This window comes from Sitodiplosis mosellana, unplaced genomic scaffold, assembly GCF_009176505.1.
Source record: "Sitodiplosis mosellana isolate CC-2019 unplaced genomic scaffold, AAFC_SMos_1.0 Smas_scaffold_1, whole genome shotgun sequence".
In the NCBI taxonomy this organism is placed as follows: domain Eukaryota; kingdom Metazoa; phylum Arthropoda; class Insecta; order Diptera; family Cecidomyiidae; genus Sitodiplosis; species Sitodiplosis mosellana.
Window position 1 is genome coordinate 777,524 of NW_022595244.1, and position 18,759 is coordinate 796,282.

Consider the following 18,759-nt stretch of genomic DNA (forward strand, 5'->3'; position numbering starts at 1 on the left):
ATCTACGGCCTCAACGTACCACACAATCATGCCTTCCTCCTCGCGATGAACTAAACCTGTCGCTAATATTTTCTTGTTTATTCATACTGTCGGTGCTGCATTTTACATACATTTACATCGAGTTAAAATTGTATGCTACAATTTTGCCGCCATCGTGAGTTGTTTGTGGCCACAAGCGAGTCGTTGTTTGATTCTCTTTTTTTTAATGTTGTTGTTGTTGGAGTTTATATGCTCGTTTTGCTGTTGTTGTTGCTATTGAGTTAAAAATACTCCGCGCGGACGGGTATTACCATAACAAAAGTATTTTATGAATGAAATTGGTTTGGTTGGTGCGTTTTTGCTTGCTGCTTTGTATGCTGTTTTTTTTATCGTAATCAATGAATTTAGTTGGATATGAGTGGCTTTTATGGCCTACGATATGGATATACGTAGGCACACGCTCAAACTGGAGTACACACATATATTCATCGATTGTTGAAATTCGTTGGGCAGGCGACGAACAAACGTAAACATCAATAATGTGGTAATTTGTCGAATGCGGGTTTTTCTGCCTCAATTTACTTTTGGAATACGTTTTGCAATTGCAAAGAAAATCGATCGTATTTGGGATGTCACAAAATCTCGAGGTATAATGAAATTGCAATGTAGCTTAGAATGAGAAAAAAACCGCAGCAAAAAGATAAATTGGTGCTAAAAATTATCACTTTGTCAAGCGTTCTTTTTTTCGTTTCATTAAATTTTCCAAATGAATTTCAAACGAGCAGCTCGCAGCCAGCAGCAAATGCGATATAGAGATACTCCCACAGCGCAACGATTTCAATGGTGAAAAAAGTGTGCATAAATAAAATGTGCATTCGCACTCGCACTCGGCAATTAATTAAATTCATTTAATTATTATTAATTTTGTAGACATATTGAATGAACACAAACATAAACATTTAGATTAACACTTTGAATTTGTTATTAGCGTGCGGCGCGGTGTTTGAAGAGCACAGCCAACAGCGCTGACATAAGGCAATTGGAAACGAATGAACGAGTGCGCGCGAGCTCGTTCGTTCAGTCTCTCGCTCACTGTTCAAAGCATTTCCTTTGAAGCGGTTGATTTATTTGCCTTTCATTTTAGAATATGTAGCCATTCATTTCTGGAACAGTTTCATTTTGCCAGCGATATAGGCTGTGGGGCTGTGTCGACAAGCACAAGTTCCACTAAGTCTAGCTAACGTGGAATTTATGCAAATTAACATCAATTTTTCACTTCATCTGAAGATTAATAATCTGCCAACAAGAGAGTCGAGTTTTGCGAATTCATCATACGATGCATGCCGCATTGCTCGGATCGCCTGAGAATCAGGCGAGGCGAGCAACACATTACTCTTAATTCCAATGGGTTTGTGTTCGCATGTGTGTGTATTGTTGCAGTCGCTAAATATTTCAGTTGTAATTAATTTTCGTTTTTGTCATGCTGCTTATTACTTATTTATTGTTTCATTGTGCTCTTAATATGCAATGTGTGTAGCCCTTGCCTTACTTGCGCGAACAGATGGTTTCGATGCGGAAAGTTTTTCTTCGCCGATTTTTTTTAAATTTCTGATTCTTCTTTTCCTTGTCGACTGTTTGTAGGCAAGCTGCAAAATGTCTGATATTACTGAATTCAAAAGTCAATTCTTTTCTCGTTAAATCCCATTTCCCAAATTTACACGCAGAGTGACTCTTTCTTTATTTTAATGCATGATGTTGGGCATTTTCGTGTTAACAAAGTTGTTTACGATTCTAGTTCATCGACTATTTCTCTTTTTATTTTATTTAAATATTAATAAGAGATACGTATTTTCAAACACAACGATGACAATCTGCACCAACACCAGCACCCCACACCTCTCGCTATAGTGCCAATATAATTTACATATATAAAACACTGTAAACTGAACTAAAGTCATTTTGAAGGCGCGCGCGTATTCGTCGAACGGAAAGCCATCGTGACAGGCACCAAACACCAGCACAACAAATGCTGAAAACTAGACAATCTGGTGTCATTTAATTTTCAATGAATCATACGTTTCGCGAGCGCGCGCACACGCTTGTTGTCGTTTGTGTGCATATTTAATTCATTTGATTGTATGTTTTTTTGTTGTTGCTATTTTTGTTGCAGTTTCTGTGACTGAGTTTTGTGCCATTGGAAGAAAAATACTTGCCGCTGTTGTTGTTTTCAGTTTTTTTTTTCAATTTCTGTTCACTCATTGTCATTATTTTCTTTATGTAATTAAGTTATCATGTGCTAGATTGTCTCTCTGCACATGATCTCCATTGAAAGAGGAAAAAATTGCAAATAATTTGGTCCGACCGAAAAGAAACACACGTACGTCAAGAATCATGTTTAACGCTCATTGATTGAGATGTAATTTTACGCTTTTATATCGCACAATTGCGAGCGTTGCTTTGACTCATCAGTAATGCGAAGTAGCAACTTTATAAATCACCGTCTTTGTTCACGGACCCGAAAAATTATTTTATTGGCACATTTTTTTTCACGTACATTTACGGAATGTTGAAATGCTATTTTCGGCTGAAAAATACGCGTCAAATCGGAATCGTATCTTTCAATCTTCAAGATGTTATTCAATTTTTATCGCAGCCACTCCCGGTGGCTTCTCACATTTCATCTCTAATGCAAATCGGCTGCGGAAATCGAGCAATAAAACCTTAAATTTTATTACATACGATGGAATAATTTTGCGATTTTGTTCGATAAAGTTTTATAAAACTAGACTGTAAATAGGCACAACAGTTTTGATTAAAATCTCATGCCATGGGGTGCGATTATTCATTTACATTTTTTTCACAACCGTCTTTGGTGATTGATTTTTACTAAAAGATATCTCTCTCTCAAATTAAATTCAGATGATTTTTGGCTCAATTTGGAATTCGCACCATCTTGCATTGATTGATCGTAAATAAAAAATTGTTGACCTGTCAACCTCCCGTGAGTGTGATTTTTATATGTTTATTTTGACTTAATTTGCATTTATGACTAACTCATAATTTAAATATCTGCACAAACACTTTGCATGGATCCGTCACAACATCTTCAGTGCGAAATTCAATACCGGCTTCTATCATTTGGATGACACAATTTATGATGTGGTTTTAACTGCCCCAAACACTTGAACACAAAAACGAACACGATCAGCGAAAAAAATAAACTTGCAAAGTGATCGCAGCTACAGCTGCTATCTCAATTAAGATAAATGTCAGTGCCACACAGTATGTGGTGTAGGAGCAAGAAAGAAACGACCGATCTCCTTACTTTCTTTCAATTTTCGACGAATTATCGATGGCATATGGCATATCTATTTGGGATAGAAATTCTTAAAGATGTTCGATTTCAATTTAATTTGAATGTTTGCACCAGAAAAAAAACAGATCGATTGAGCTTTGACGTGTTTTCCAAGGCAATAATTTTTTTTTCAATTTTTTTTGGAAAAAAATGGAATTCAATTAGTTTGCTACAATAGTCCATCAAATGAATGAACAAATTTATAACTCTTCTTCATTCTTATTTTTGTGTTGCAGTCTTATGCAAATGATTGTATTCGAATGAGAATAAAGACATACCAATGTATATTTGTAAAGCTAAGTATCATATGGAAGTTTCACAGACGCAGATGGAGACGGTCAAAGATATTTAAAAATTTGCCTTCCCCAAGCAGTACTTACGCTGAATTAAGACGACTTCATTCAGCTCCACACCGAAACAACAGTTATCAAATGAAAACCGGAATTGTCTTTATGGCGATTATGAATCAATATATTGTATAGAATGGGGTAAATAAAATAATTTGTTTTCAAATAACAATGATATTTTTGTATTGAGCAAAGTGAGTTTCTAATATATTTTCAATTGAATTTCGCTCCCATATCGGTCATAAACTTACTGCACTTTGATTAAAAAGAGGTATAATTTGATTTGAAAGGCTATATGTTGTCAAATGCATTTGGTTGACGTCATTTGTAGAAATGGCCAATATCATCCTAAGTTCTAATCGATCAATTGCATTGGATTAAAGCATTATTATGCGCTGAGAAGGTCATAAGGTAGATATCGTTCCATTCGGATTGTTTATTTGTATTGAATGCTTGGAATGTACTTTTCCGATGGACGATATTTCCACTGCGAGCACATCTCATCGACTTTCGTTTTGTTGTAGCCGACTCTAGAAAACGAAGAAAAGCATTTGGAAATACAAAGGAGATGTAATTTTTATTTTTTGAGAATATGTAGTCTTCTGCATGAAATTCACGTCATAAATTTGTAAAAAAAAATCAAGAAGAAAACATAAAAGCGAAGAATACAAAAAATTAGGCAGAAAAAAAAACTACGGATTTATTCAATATTTAAAACAATATCGAATTAGAGGAACTTAAGATATCGATTATTCGTAAATTCTACTTATATCTAGCTGATTGTATTCGATGAATTGCTGAAGGTGTTTGTTCGGAATCGGAACTTCGGATTCGAGTTTCAGTTGTGCCCGATTTCTCGAAATTTCAACTATCCCAGATATTTGAAGCCAATTTCAAGAGCCGTGTGAAGCCAACAACTCGCCGGACAACCATATCTTGAAAGATGTTTTTCGCGGCTAAGCCCAATGAAGCGAATCGAATCGAGTTTTCAAGTTCGGCTGAATTTTCTCTGGTGTAATCAGAGCCAAGCGAACGAGCTCCATTCAAATGCAACGATCTTGATTCAATTACTGAATTTGGTGGCTGCACAGCCGGCTTGAAATGACCCGAATTGAGCGCCGATAAAAGCGGCACCGATATAAATGATTCCGATTTATAAAATTCAAATGGACAATACGATTGAGAACTAAAAAAACATAATTAAAATAAAAAATCAACAAAAAAAATTAACAGAAAATAAATTGGATTTATAAAAAGGAAAAAAAAACGAAAAACTAATTTCTATTTTACCTTTGGTGAGTCGAACAAGGGCGCCGTTCTTCAATCAGCAACAAAAATCAAAAGGCGTGCAGGCAGTCGTGCAATCACAGGGTAATTTTATGCCGAAAATAAATATATATATATTTGTTTCAATAAAAGCAAAGAATTCCAAATATTCAATCGACGCATCCTTACCTTTAAAGCATGTGACTTGAACGACGTTAAAGAACACGGCACCAAGAGTGTTTGCTGTTTCTACAAGGAAAAATGCGTAAAGAAAAGATACGCGTGAACGAAAAAGAAGATTGAATTGGCTCGATGTAAATGTCTTTGGTAAAATTAACGATAATCACATTTTAGGCCAGTTTAAGCCCAATAAAATTCATACACGTGTTAAAGAAGCTCAGAAATCTTTTCATACAAAATTTGGAAACAAAATCTAATTAAATAAATGGGTCACATTTTGTGTAATCGTATTTCAAGTTCGAATATGTTTTTCATTGCTGATTCATTTGACGATTATCATGGGAGGCTGCTGATATTGCATTCCACACGCAGTTAAATACGCCAGATAGAAAACGCTACATTTAAACCTACAATTTTATGCCTACCAAAATATGAATGGTTTTTTTGTAGCATTTTTCCTGTTTGTTGTGGTTGTCGGTTTTCGTATGTTTGTTCAAATCGTTTATGCAATCATTATCGAAAGGTCAATTGCTTGAATCTCTTTTGTGTGTGCATGAATAGTGTTTGATATGAAACCGCAGATATTACGCACATCATTCGTCCATTGACTCGTCGTTATGACGTGAAGATTGAGTGTTTTGAATTGAATGCGATTACCTGTATTTAGTTGTTGTAAGCAACGTCGAAACTTTATGTCACAGTCGCAATGCGATCGAGTAAAGGGTTGCTGGTTGCAAAGGCCACGTTTGCATTCGCCCGGTGACAACTGGTTCGGACAGAGGTCATGTTCACGGCTTAATTTTGGTTGATTCACATTCACAAATTTTGGTTGATTCAGAGGTAATCAGCAGCAAAAATTAATAAGCGCGCCGGCAGTCGTGCGATCACAGAGTCATTAAAGCCAAAAGAATATATTTGTTTAAATAAAAGCAAAAAATTCTAAATATTCAATCTAGTCGCATCCTTACCAGCACCGATCTTCTTCGGCATATCTTCCCACGTCACTGTACTCCGTTGCTATCGAACCTTTGGATGATTGAAACCGAAAAAAACAGATAAATTAACCATAAAATGTAGAATCATTCGATGATTCTTCGTTGTTGTTATCAAATAAAAAAGATGTCTATGAATTATACCAAGACCACTGTTTGGCCCAACAGATGTGTGTCTTAATTTTTTGTTTGGATGTTTGATCTAACAATTACCGGTTTCGATCGCATTTAGCATATGTCAGCATACATAATCGTCTGCTTGTTACAAACACACACGCTAAATGCTATTATATAATGTCAAAATATACGATAATGATTTACCGTTTGAATGCCATCTATTGATAGCCGCAGAATGCTTTTAAAAAGAAATTCATCAACTACGGAACAATAAATGAATCTACGAAAATGATAACGGCCATGGAAATGTTAATGTTTCATTTACACACACTCGGGAAAAAAAGAAGGTTCTATACAAACAGAAGCCATGCAACAATGTTATTGCTCTATTTGACGATGATTCGTCGAATGTTTACGCGGTTTGCATTCAACTAAATTCAGATGGCTTCGCGTAACCGGCACACACACGTAATAACAACAACAACAACAACGACGTCACCGTGAAGGTTAAATTTGTTTGCGATCTTTTGTTAATAATGCTACTTATTTCCATTAGCTAAAACGTGTTTTCTCAACGCCAATGTGCGAATTGTCCGAAAGTGAACACACAGTGTCACGGTAGCGATTCGATGCGTGCGATGATTGAAGAATTGAATTCGAATTTACAACACTTTACCAACCTGGTCCACACCTGTAATGAACAAAAAATGATAATGAGTTTGATTAATTGTTTCATCAATTTTTGTTTGTTCGGAAGATGCTATTATTTCATTCGATTTAATTACCATTTCGTTCCTGGATAAATGAATGCCAAGCCCCCTTGAATCTCTGGCTGTAGACCACCAACTTCTTTGCATTCTTTCTCCAAAGCCTCAATCACCTCCAACGGAACGTAACGAACACGCCGTTGATCAGACGCCAGAAGCATTCTTTGGATGTCGCCTCTGGATTATCAATTACAAAACCGAAGTTTAAAAAACGGTTAAACGGTTTTTGATTTATGGATGGCAAACTGTTTTGAAATCCAAATTTCTACATTCTCACCTATCTACATGCGACTTACAAAATGGTCGCTTCGAATTCAACTCGATCATTCGATGCATGCCAATGTCAGAGATCAAGACAGCCGATTCGACGACCACGCACAACGCGCATATCAAAATAATCGTACTCGCCCGTAAACTTGACATCTGAAATCACAATAAAAAAAAACCATACACTATTCGTAATCCACAAAAAAAACACCAGAACAACAACAACCAAAGCAGCCCATCAATTCATTGACCGGTTAAACTTTTCGTTTCGAAACAAATATCTTGATAAATTCATTCTTTTCCGTATTCTCATTTGTATTTATATAAATCAGACGGTTCTTGAAATGGAAAATTGAATTCCGTTGCGGTCGGAGTGAGAAATGAAAACCAATAAAATTAATACATTGTGATAAAACCAGCAATTTTTCGGAATCTTGAATTCTTGTTTAAGTATAATGATCCAGAATTCACAAAACACGTTCACACATTCGCTCTGCATTTATAAACCGCCGACAAAAACAAAAGAAAAAACACCGAAACACGTACATCATAATGTTTACTCATTATCGATATGGCAAAATCAACTGACTTGCATACAAAAGACAAAGTTCGACTCTCACGTTCAAAAGTTTAATGAAAACGAGATGGAACTTGTGCCATAGTTTGACGTCGAAAATCAAGCACGTTCTTCGTCGACACCATTCACAGCAATCACGCTGTGTTTACCCACGTGTGCATCACCACAACACAACCGGTTGATAACTTAAGGATAATTTGCTTACTAGAACCATATGCGATAGAATGTTGTTCTCATCACGGAAATATCATACATTGCATATTTCAAGCTAAAGGCTAACCAGGTTGTGAATTGTAGTCAAACAGCAGAGCGCTTGAGATGGATAAAAAGTACCTATTCTATAACATCATATCCAATTATATATTACATGCTACTTCGGTTGGAAAATTGAATGCTTTAACTCTTTGTAGAACAAACACCTTCTCACTGTTTCACGAAGCTGGAGAAAAATCCATAATTTCATTCGATCGGAAAGGATTTTGGTGGAGAAATTCGATGGATTTATTTTTAATGTGTTATTATCAGCATTTTGACTTCAAAATTGGTACAGAACATTTATTTGGAGCAAACATGCGTTTGTCTCGCTGGGGCTTATCGATTTTTTTTGTACACAAGTTTATTTTGTACTCAGTTTCTCACTGAATACTTCTTGGATTCAAAAATCCATTCGATTTTTTTTCACAAGAAATAAAATGTTTAACAATTAGGATTTAGAATTTTCTTTCATACAAACACTGAACACTTCAACAAAGCAATCTCGAATTTTCCTTTCGTTCAAGAATCCCTATTTCAATCCACGATTGATGAAATGTTAATGACAATTGCAAAGAAAAACAAACAATTCTACTTACATTTCAAAGCCACATATGAATTCCTCCTGAGATGTGTTCAATTTGCTCTGTCGTTCTTAAGAAAATGTAAGACAATTCTGGTTATAAAAAAATGTGAAATATTTTGTTGTGTTCCCTTTGAAAATCGATGAAAAGGTCGAAGAACAGGCAAGAGAGTGTCTGATTGAACGTAACGACAAGAGCAAACTAAGTGAACGTGTGTCGTTCGCTCAACTGGCGACAGCCGAAAAATCATTTGCTGCTGCTGCTGCTGTTGTTGTTGTTGAAGACGAAATTGAGAATTTTTCACTGGCGCTCGAAAGAAGCACCGTCATAAAGCGAAACAACGTTTCTACAATGTGTAAACGACGCGCGGAGAGCTTTCGTAAACACAAAAAGAGAAGACGACACACAGAGACATGCACAAAATAGCGAGTCTGAAGCAACATGGAAAACGTAACGAAATAAAATGAATGTGTGACATAGGTAAGTGCCGTACACAAAACGGGTGAAACCATGTGTTTCTAAGCCGAGAGAACTTGATTGCTTTTTATTCTATGTATCTTTTGGAGCTTTGGGTTGCCTTTTTGTTTGTACTATACACATTGAAATACGAATTTTCCGTGTGATTGCGCATGTATCTTACATTGTGTACCGCGTGCAGACCAATGCAGTACATAGCTTTTTGTGAACGATACATACTTCAATGCGGCAAATTTGGACAAATGTGTGATCTTGATTCAAACATACACCGAACGTATTCTATTTGGATAACGACTCGCCATTGAGCAGTGCAGTCATTCATAAAATTTTCGTATACATATTGAAAGTGCACAACCCCTTTAAATTTCTAATGCTTTCGTTCGATTCTTGCATCTATTTTAACATGGGCAATCGATAACGAATGATTTTTCATGCCGAATGGTTTCTCATATGAACTTTTTTTTCGAAAAACCAATTCCATGTATTTACAATTTTGTTGTATAACATTGAATTGAATGGAAAATTGATACAATTGACTTGTGATGAATGCAAATATCGAAATATAACCAACAAAAATGTGGTAAAATGTTTTCCTTATTCCAGCGGAAGACGTAGAATCATCAAATGTTTGCACGGTTACCGAACGCTCTGCGAGTTGGACCAGTGTTAGCACGCTGCAAATCGGAAAATGGACGATATATTTAGTGGTTTCTGTTTTTTTTTGGTCAAATTAGCTAAGTAAATTGAATGGGATAACGATTTTTACCTGAGATCGATCTGCTTTACTTTTTGGCTGGGCTGCATTCTCGTCGTTGACGATTGTTTTGTTTCGCGTTGAAACTGAGCTGGTTCGATTGGAACCCAAACACCGATTTAGGCTCGCTCTGGTTGCGCCCGTACTGTCTGGTGCGCTTCCACTTTGTGGCGAACTTTGTTCGGTTAATACCATTGAGCTGGAGCTTGTTGTCGCCGACGGCGATGATGATGGTTGAACAGCATTAAGATCAGAATTTTTGAATCCAAGTTTTTTCCAGATTGCCTTTACGCTTTGCTTCGATTGTTCCGGCAATTTTCGCAATAATTCGGCCAAAAGTGGTCGGATTTGCTGCTTGAATTCATCGTTGACATCAACTTTGAGTTTATCGCGAATTATATTCATCAATTTCGGATCATATCCCTGAAGCATCAGTTTTGCCAGTTCGATGGCAAGTTGATTGTGCCAAATCGAAGTTACATGCGGTAGTTCCGGTATAGTGATCGCAATCAGGAATGTGATGATGTCTTTGAATTTTATTTTTTGTCCAGACTTTGAGATGAGCTCAAGTGCTGGCCCCAACGCTGATATCAAACGGCTGTGGCATTTCAACTTAGTCAAGCTCTCGACAAACTGCGACAATATCTGCTGTGATGATGGATACGCTTCTGGGTTGAACATTTCAACCAACATAAATGCAATCTTTTCTTTATCAGTGATAATGTTGCTGAGAATCAACCGACACAATCCGATGATCAATGAATTTTTGATTTCCTCATGCTGGATTCGAGTGAGTATATCAAATAGAAAATCCGTCATGTTGACGAGATTTCCATCATTTGTGTCGGCTAAAATGTGTGGCACTTGAAATTCTACCCGATGCTTGTCTAACAATTCACAAATTGTCGTCACCTAAATAGATATTATCGTTACTATACAAAAAATTTCATCAAATAGAAATAAGTTACCGAAATCGACCACAGCGTTGGTTCGTTGTTCAACAGAAATTGGTTATAGCAAGCCTCAATTCCTTCGTACAATGCAATGTCGAATCGCAGCGCAAACGATGCATTGCATTTTAATGCCCAGCCGCGAACGTCCAAGTTTTCGGCATCTAATTGTTCTGTGAGTGAAATGAAAATGGGAAAGAATTAAGTATAGCAACAAATATGATGACTCGAACGGTGTTTGGAACAATCTTATCTGGATAACTACTTACGATAAACGAAGTCGCCATAAAAAAATATCATTTCCGGCGGGGCTCTAGTTGATTTGATCGAATGGCAGCTGTAGAAGAAGATCTGTAGACACTTGATGATTTCTTCGGTTGACAGCTCGTATGCACTTATATCGATATCTTTTTCGTGATCATATGCACAATAATCGCGACAAATGTCCACGATTTGAATTCGAAGCTCCTTGATTTGATGCCGAACTGTACGTAGTTGGCGATAGTTGCTTTCATTTATCGAACTATCCGCTTCTTCTTTCAGCTCCAGAATCTGAGATTTAATTTGAGTGATGCGCAGTTTGAGATCATCATTTTGTATCAATTCGATGATTTCATCGATTTTCTGATCAATTGATGGAATTTTATCGCATATGCCACGTAGAATCTCGGAAAAATACTGGCCAAGAATGTCGTTTCGAACGCTTTTCTCTGCGCATTTTACCAAACCAGAGATGGTTGTTTCGTTGAGCACTTGTGTTTCGTTCAACAATGTGTTGGAAACGAAATCACCCAGTGATTTTCTGCCGAATTCATCTACATGGAGTTCGTGCAGTATTTCGATGAGAATCTGCAATTTGTAACCATTTTGCGTCCAATCATCGGGATTCTTGTTATCCATACGCGATAAAAATGCTTGAATATATTTGCAGAATGGGTCGACATCACTCATGATCTGCTCAACGGGACTCTGGTCCTCGGTTTCGTGGCGGCCAAACTGAATCAAAAGCCACCAAAAGATAAGCATTCCCAGGCTTAAACGATCGAATGGCATGCAATGGACGAATTCACCATCGGTTTTCAGTCCAAGCTGCTCGCACAGTCTCTCGATGTGGCCATCACTGTGTGGGAGAAAGAGTCGACATTTCATTGAGATAAAATTCATGAATGGAAATCAAAATAGGATACTTTTCGGAACATTTAATGGGACTTCAACTGACCTGGTGAATTTTCTGAACAAATTGAACAAAACGTATTTGGACAAGCGTAAGAATCCTTTAATATCTTCATCGTTGGCATCAAATTTGATAGCCGCCAGCAATGCCAAATAGGAATTGTTGTATCTTCGTAGCCAACTCGGTATCAATCTATTGGTGATGACCTCTTGAACACTATTCGAATGATCGTGGTATGCACTGTTCAAAATCCGACAACGATGTTCGTTTGTCAGCGTTCGAACATCTCGTTCAATCAAATCCTTATACAACTCGACACGAACATTTTCATTTATATCTTGAAGACGGTCCAATATGTATGGCACGGTTTCAACACTGAATTGGATTGACTTGATGATTAAACGACGTACTTCGGCTTTTGGATCTTGGTATAAATGCTCTAGCAATGCTTCCAATGCGTTTGGACGATCTTGAAACAGAAGCAACACTTTGGCCGCTTGTTCACGTACCTCCCACTGTCTACCGTGTATGTATGACTCCGTTATAATGTAGCTCACAATTGCATCCACATCAATTGGAACTTTCAAGATGTTCGCGTACCGCACCAGATAGTAAATGAAATAACAAATGAATTGTCGCACAACCTCGTTGATGCTTGTATGCTCCAACAGGTACTCTGTGATGGATGTGACAATTTTGTTGTCTGGATCATTTGCGTAATTGGACACCGCTAGTCGTGCAAGGAATCGCAAGCCCGTCTGCGCATATGTGTGGTCGAACGATTCAACACGCATCCATTCTTTCATCCCAAGCACAATTGTGTACATGAATTCCTTGTGCGACCACTGGAATGGCAATACAACGACAAAATATGTTCTTTATTCTTATCTCAGTACAAGCAAAACCACCAAGAAAACTTGCATAATTCGTTCTAACCATGGAAACATGCCACAATATGCATGAAAATCGTGATGTATGATATCGCGAGAAGCAATAGGTAGCAAAAATGAGAATGCATTCGTGTCGCTGAGCATAAAAATGGGAATACAGATCTGTTACAGCAAGAACCGAACATGAAACAATTGCTTCTTAAAAACGTTACATGAATTTTCAACCAACACGAGTGTAACATGAGCTGCGGTCGCTACAGTATTCTCATGATACATTATTTAGCTTAAGCATTTGCATTTCGATGTGCCGATAAAACCAATGGATTGGCACACAAAATGCTGCATCAGAATCGAATTTTTTTTTAAAAATCGATTTTCGGCTGTTTTTGGACCATATTCCCATGTAGAAGAAGTTAGTATGAAAACTTCGGAGCGCCGGCTACTTTGCCTCTTTGATTCTTAGAAACGTTACATGAACTTGTGCCATGCTGAAATGTATCATAAGAATACTTTAGGGACCGCAGCTCATGTTACACTCGTGTTGGTTGGAAATTCATGTAAAGTTTTTAAGAAGCAATTTTTCATGTTCGGTTTTTGCTGTAATAGATCTGTATTCCCGCTTTCATGCTCAGCGAGACAAATGCATTTATAGTCATTGTGACATAACCTCCGTTTTACAACTAAATTTGCACGAAATATTGATCGTTTCGGCTCATTCTGTGATTGGTAATATGACATCAAAAAAAAAAAAAATCAAAAATAATGCTAGCAAATGCAATGAAAATATGTTTTAGGTTAAAACAGGAATAACAAAGGGATGCTTTGAATGCTTATGTCAATTATTCTGGCTAAATTCACGAAAAATGCGGGAAAAAAGTAATAATTCACCTGTCTATAAATGTCAAGTGCCTCTTCAATGCACTGCTGATGTTGTTCTTCATGCTCTTGCACTGTTTCGAATACTTCCATCAGCTTTTTAAATTCTTCTGTCGAATGTGTGGGATTCGGTGTATTTTTCGCTTGTGCATTGCGTTTCTTCGACTTCGAACTCATATCGGTTAAATTATAATAGAAACCAATTTATCACGACAACTTTGGTAACTTTAAACTAATTTTCAACACTTTAAATATAAATAAAAAATGAACAGTCTAACTAAATGTAATATACAAATTTTCTTTCTAAAACAAATGAGTATTTTGGACGGAAAAAAAACTAAAACGATGCGACACTAAAACATGCGATGCAACTGTACAATTTGGGATCTTCTCTAAGAATGAGCACACAGTGATTTGACCGATATTGATTTCATCACATTTCGACGTCGATGCAAATGTATTGTGCAAAAAAACCGATGTTCCCTTGCGCGCGAGTCTCCGACACAAACACATGTTTGGATGAGCGATGCTGTCGCTAGAACAGAAGAACAAAACTCGCACAAGTTTTGTTTCGGTACATTTTCTGTGTATGCGTGAGCCCTTATCCAACAGACATCACGCCACACTCACCGCTGAGAAAGCGGTGTACGCAGACTGTGTTGGTATTGAACACTATTGCGTCGATGTAAATTGACAAACACTTGTACCAAAAAAGGCGGCTCGAACGAAAATGGTAAATAATTTGTACAATCGACGCGAGCAGCAGTTTTCACCGTCTCATGTTGCTATCGACAGCGACACACATTGAAATTGTATTTGTTAGTCCTTTTGTTTGTACTCTTCCCTTTCTAATGCGCATCATTAGACGTGCTGTCTTCTTTTGTTCAAGCGACAGCATCGCCGAACGATGATTCGCTTGTGTCAGAGGCTCACATGCAAGTGAATAGCCGTACTTTGGCATAACAGATTTGCACTGACATCGAAATGTGACGAATTCAAAATCCGCCAAATCACTGTGTGCTTATTCTAAGAAAGACTCGATATTGTTCAATTGCATCGCATGTTTTAGTGTCGCATCTTTTTAGTTTTTTTTCGCCCGAAATAATCATTTGTTTTAGAAAGAAAATTTGTATATGCACTTGAATTAAACTATTCATTTTTCATTGATATTTCAAGTGTTGAAAATTGGTTCAAAGTTACCAAAAAAGTTGTTATAAATTGGTTTCTATTGTAATTTAACCGTTAATATGGGTCTGCAGCCGGGAAAACGCAATGCACAAACGAAAAATGCGCGGAAAGTGAATTTCACACCATCAACCATTCACAAAAAACAACATCGGAAGTGCGCTAAAAGTGCACTTGATATTCATAAGCAGGTGAACTATTTTTCCCACTTTTTCGTAAATGTAGCTAGAATAAGTGACATAAACACTCAAAGTATCCGTTGTCGTTCATGTTTTACCTGCAAACATCAAATTTCCATTGCATTTACTCGCATTATTTCAGATTTTTTGCTCAAAGTCATATTACCAATCACAAAATTAGCCAAAATGATCAATATTTTCGATTTCGCGCAGATTTGGAATGGAAGAGAAAAATGCATGACGCTTCGGAGCGAAACTTTGAGGTTACGTTTGGAATTATTCGTTGCAAACGACTTGATTTATTGCGTTGGCATTATCATTTTTTGTTGCAAACCAAAATGAACTAAAATGAATAAGTTCAAACGTCATTCTGGCAAATTGCATTTTTCTGCGTTTTCCAATAAATCAAACAAAAACAGTTTTTAATTCGTTTGTTTTTGATTGAAAGGTTTCAACTGTAAATCCGTCCGTATCGTCACCAACATGGGAGAGCTTGGTTGAAAGAGTTCGGCAACAATCACCGATTGGAATATTACGACGAAAATTTGCTGAACGTAAGTTAATTTGTAGTTTTCGGCCATGATTTTTATTTAGGAATGAAACAAATTTGGTTCGATTGGAGCAAGGAATTAATGTCAAATTTCCGTTTTTCAAACAGGAGCCAAGAGGTGTGAACTCAGCACAAAAGATGATTCAATTACGGTGTTCATCGATGGAGATCCAACTGAAGATACCATCGTCATTGTTGCTGATCAAACCGCTGATCACAGTACACAGTCTGAATCCAGCATCCGAGTCAATGATTCATATTTTCAAAATTATGAAAATGTAATCAATACAATGTACATGGAGTATTGCGTTCGGACCATCGGTAAGAAATTTTCACGTGACTTCACGATTTCCGAATACTTGTCGCAAGAGCAGCAAGACCAGCTCGAGCACCTCGACAAGTCATCATCAACGCCAAGTTGCACGTGTTGTCTATGCAGATTACACGTCAAATCCACAGTTTCGCATGAATTTTGCATTAGAAAGCATCCAAACCAAAATCCATGTTCAGGCGATCAACCAAACAAAACCAATTTTATGATGAAACATCAGCCGCGATGCATATGCGACGAATGCATTGACGCAATAATATTCAACGCGAAAAAGGTAAAGGGAACCCGAAGATTCACCTGCTGCTTTGATTCGTGCGAAACCACGGGACTAACGCAAACAGCCCTAAAAAATCATTGCTTCCAACATTTTGGCGTAAAAAAATTCATGTGTCCATTGTGCGATTTCAGTCACGACCGAAAACCCGAAATGAAAAGGCATGAACGTAAACATTTAAAAGATTCGTCATAAGGAACATGCTTGAATAGGAAATAATTAGTCGTTTTTCTATCATTTTGTTTGTAATTTTATTTAGAAAAGAACTTAGGGGCAACACGGGCTTTTTTATCATGCAAATATTAGATTCTTGCTTATAATCGAATTATTCCAAACGCGTGGTTCCCCTAAAAAAACAAACCCCGTTGAAATTAAATGTGTTAAATTAAGTTTTCGTGGGACAAAAAAAATAAATATCCAAATGTTATCATAAAAAATGAATCCCATTCATCAAATCCAAACGTTCAATACAAACCGTGTTTCAGAGAACACCCAAGTGTCAGTATTTATTTTATTAATAAACTCATATTTATGATGCACTATGAAAATGCGACCAAATTAAAAGAAATAAATCAAAATGTGATTTACCAACAAAACATTGAAGTCTATGTTTTTCTCAAGAATTTATTGAATTGTGTATTACAATGTTTTCTTTCTGTTTACCTTTTTATTTGCAATCAATATCTAGATAGTTCTTTTTGTTCAATTAGACGGATTGATGAATTTAAAAATATCATACTCAACTCCCTTTTTTTCGTATATTAACGCCTTGTGCTTTTTTTTATAAATTTCCATCATGGATTTTTTGTGAGGAGATTTTCTCTAATGCTATATCAAAAAAAAAATTATAACAAGATGGTAGCATGAATTATTTTTGTTTCGAAATATATGTGGGAAATTATTTGAAAAATATTTAAGTGAGATCAAAATTTCCTGAATGTGCGATTCGAATCGAATTGTCTTTCCAATTTTATGCAGAAAACAAAAACAAAAACAATTGCATTTACCTGATAAAAAATAGAGATTTTTTCTTTACAAAACGAATTATGAATTTTAAGCGTAACCTTTTAATATTCTCTCAGTCCAAATCATTCGGAGAAATTATTTTAAAGCCCAACATGACATGTAGAGCTATTGTTTTAGCTGGCAGAATGCCAATTTTGATTTTTTCCATCTAAAAACAAATTTGAGAACAAAGAAAATCATGTGTGTGATTCCAATGAGAACAAATCAAAAACGGAAAAAATGTGAGTATAAATCCACTGCGCTAAGCTAAAAAAAAACAAATCGAAGAGAGAAAAACCAAATAAAATTGAAACGTTGCTTCATTGTTCGTTTGTTTCTTTTAAATGTTTGCATGTTATTTATTCTTGTTTTTTTTTTGTCATAGGTGTACATATATACAATTTTTCAGTAGTAATTCTGCATTTTTACGTGTCTCCTCCTTCTATAAGTGACCTATCTAATAACTATAATTAATATATATTTGTTTTTCTTCCATATTTTTTTTTGTTTTCAATTATTTAATCCAAATATACATACGTAAGTTATAGTATAATCGTAGTTGTGTGTGTGAGTTTGTGTTTCTGAATGCGAACCAGTGTAATTCTGTTCTTAATTTCTTCTTTTCTTTTCGTTTTCCTATCGGGAGTGAGTGAAAGTCCCTATGTGTTTTGTCTGTTTGTTGATTTCCATATATTGGATGCATTTCAATAGATTTTGTGTGTAATTTTTTCCCTTTATTTTAATTAAACACTATTTAAACGACTGTTCTGCAGTTTGCACATAAACTTTCTAAGATGTGTGTATGTGTTTGTTTGTGTGTGTGGCTGCGATTCGGTTTGCATGAAGTTCTATATTTTACATATTGAACATGTGTTGTAAAACACTACTATAATTAAACAACACAAAAGTATATATAAAAAAGGGCAAATCAAAGAGAATGAAAAAAATGAAATCGTCAGAAAAAAAGACGTCCAATTTTTTATTCAATGGGAGTGTGTGTGCTGATTGTTTTTTTTCCATCATCATTTCGATACAAAGTTAAATTTGATTTGAACACAGGGTGAAAAATCGATGATTTGCTTATTTGAAATTTAAAAAAAAACAGAACAAAGAACCATTTCATTGAATGATAATAATCGACAGTTGGAACTATAGAGGAGCTGCCAAGAGAATGGCATACTGTTTCGTTTGATTCAGTGTTTCTTTTTCTGGTTGGAATTTTGGACGAAAAAGCCAAGGGAATATTTACTTGTAAACATAATGTTTATTCTGAGAATATAAAACTAACACATTCAACTAGGCAATTAACAACTACGGATGCGGCAGCGGCATTTTTTTAAACGTTTTTTTCTCCTTTTTTCTCATTTTGTTAAGTGGTTGTGTGGGTGTATGCAAATGTGTGTGTGTGTGTTTTCTTTTAAATGAGGGTAT

The 18,759-nt window shown here is 36.2% G+C and overlaps 3 protein-coding genes across 4 annotated transcripts; 1 reads left to right on the plus strand and 2 right to left on the minus strand.

The window, feature by feature from the left end:
• Positions 1–3,795: 3,795 nt before the first annotated feature.
• LOC129569866 (acidic phospholipase A2 PA4-like) lies at positions 3,796–9,438 on the minus strand. Of its 2 annotated transcripts, none has more exons than XM_055449070.1 (9): positions 8,699–9,438; positions 7,281–7,426; positions 7,022–7,180; positions 6,917–6,927; positions 6,096–6,153; positions 5,785–5,921; positions 5,137–5,196; positions 4,972–4,999; positions 3,796–4,211 (listed from the first exon to the last, which is right to left on the minus strand). In XM_055449070.1, exons 2-9 carry the CDS (start codon positions 7,424–7,426, stop codon positions 4,118–4,120), a joined length of 693 nt encoding a protein of 230 aa, XP_055305045.1. In that variant the 5' UTR covers positions 8,699–9,438; the 3' UTR covers positions 3,796–4,117. The 2 variants fall into 2 exon arrangements, with proteins under 2 accessions (XP_055305045.1, XP_055305037.1); XM_055449062.1 differs by lacking the exon at positions 3,796–4,211 and adding an exon at positions 4,348–4,867.
• A 147-nt stretch (positions 9,439–9,585) lies between these two features.
• On the minus strand, positions 9,586–14,745 carry LOC129569764 (uncharacterized). The gene is made up of 6 exons (XM_055448934.1): positions 13,817–14,745; positions 12,084–12,883; positions 11,134–11,984; positions 10,883–11,037; positions 9,927–10,826; positions 9,586–9,834 (listed from the first exon to the last, which is right to left on the minus strand). The coding sequence occupies exons 1-6, from the start codon at positions 13,979–13,981 to the stop codon at positions 9,781–9,783; spliced, it is 2,925 nt and encodes a 974-aa protein (XP_055304909.1). The 5' UTR covers positions 13,982–14,745; the 3' UTR covers positions 9,586–9,780.
• Positions 14,746–15,047: 302 nt separating this feature from the next.
• LOC129569858 (zinc finger protein 507-like) lies at positions 15,048–16,919 on the plus strand. Its single transcript, XM_055449049.1, has 3 exons — positions 15,048–15,180; positions 15,617–15,722; positions 15,827–16,919. The coding sequence occupies exons 1-3, from the start codon at positions 15,052–15,054 to the stop codon at positions 16,516–16,518; spliced, it is 927 nt and encodes a 308-aa protein (XP_055305024.1). The 5' UTR covers positions 15,048–15,051; the 3' UTR covers positions 16,519–16,919.
• The last annotated feature ends 1,840 nt before the right edge of the window (positions 16,920–18,759 follow it).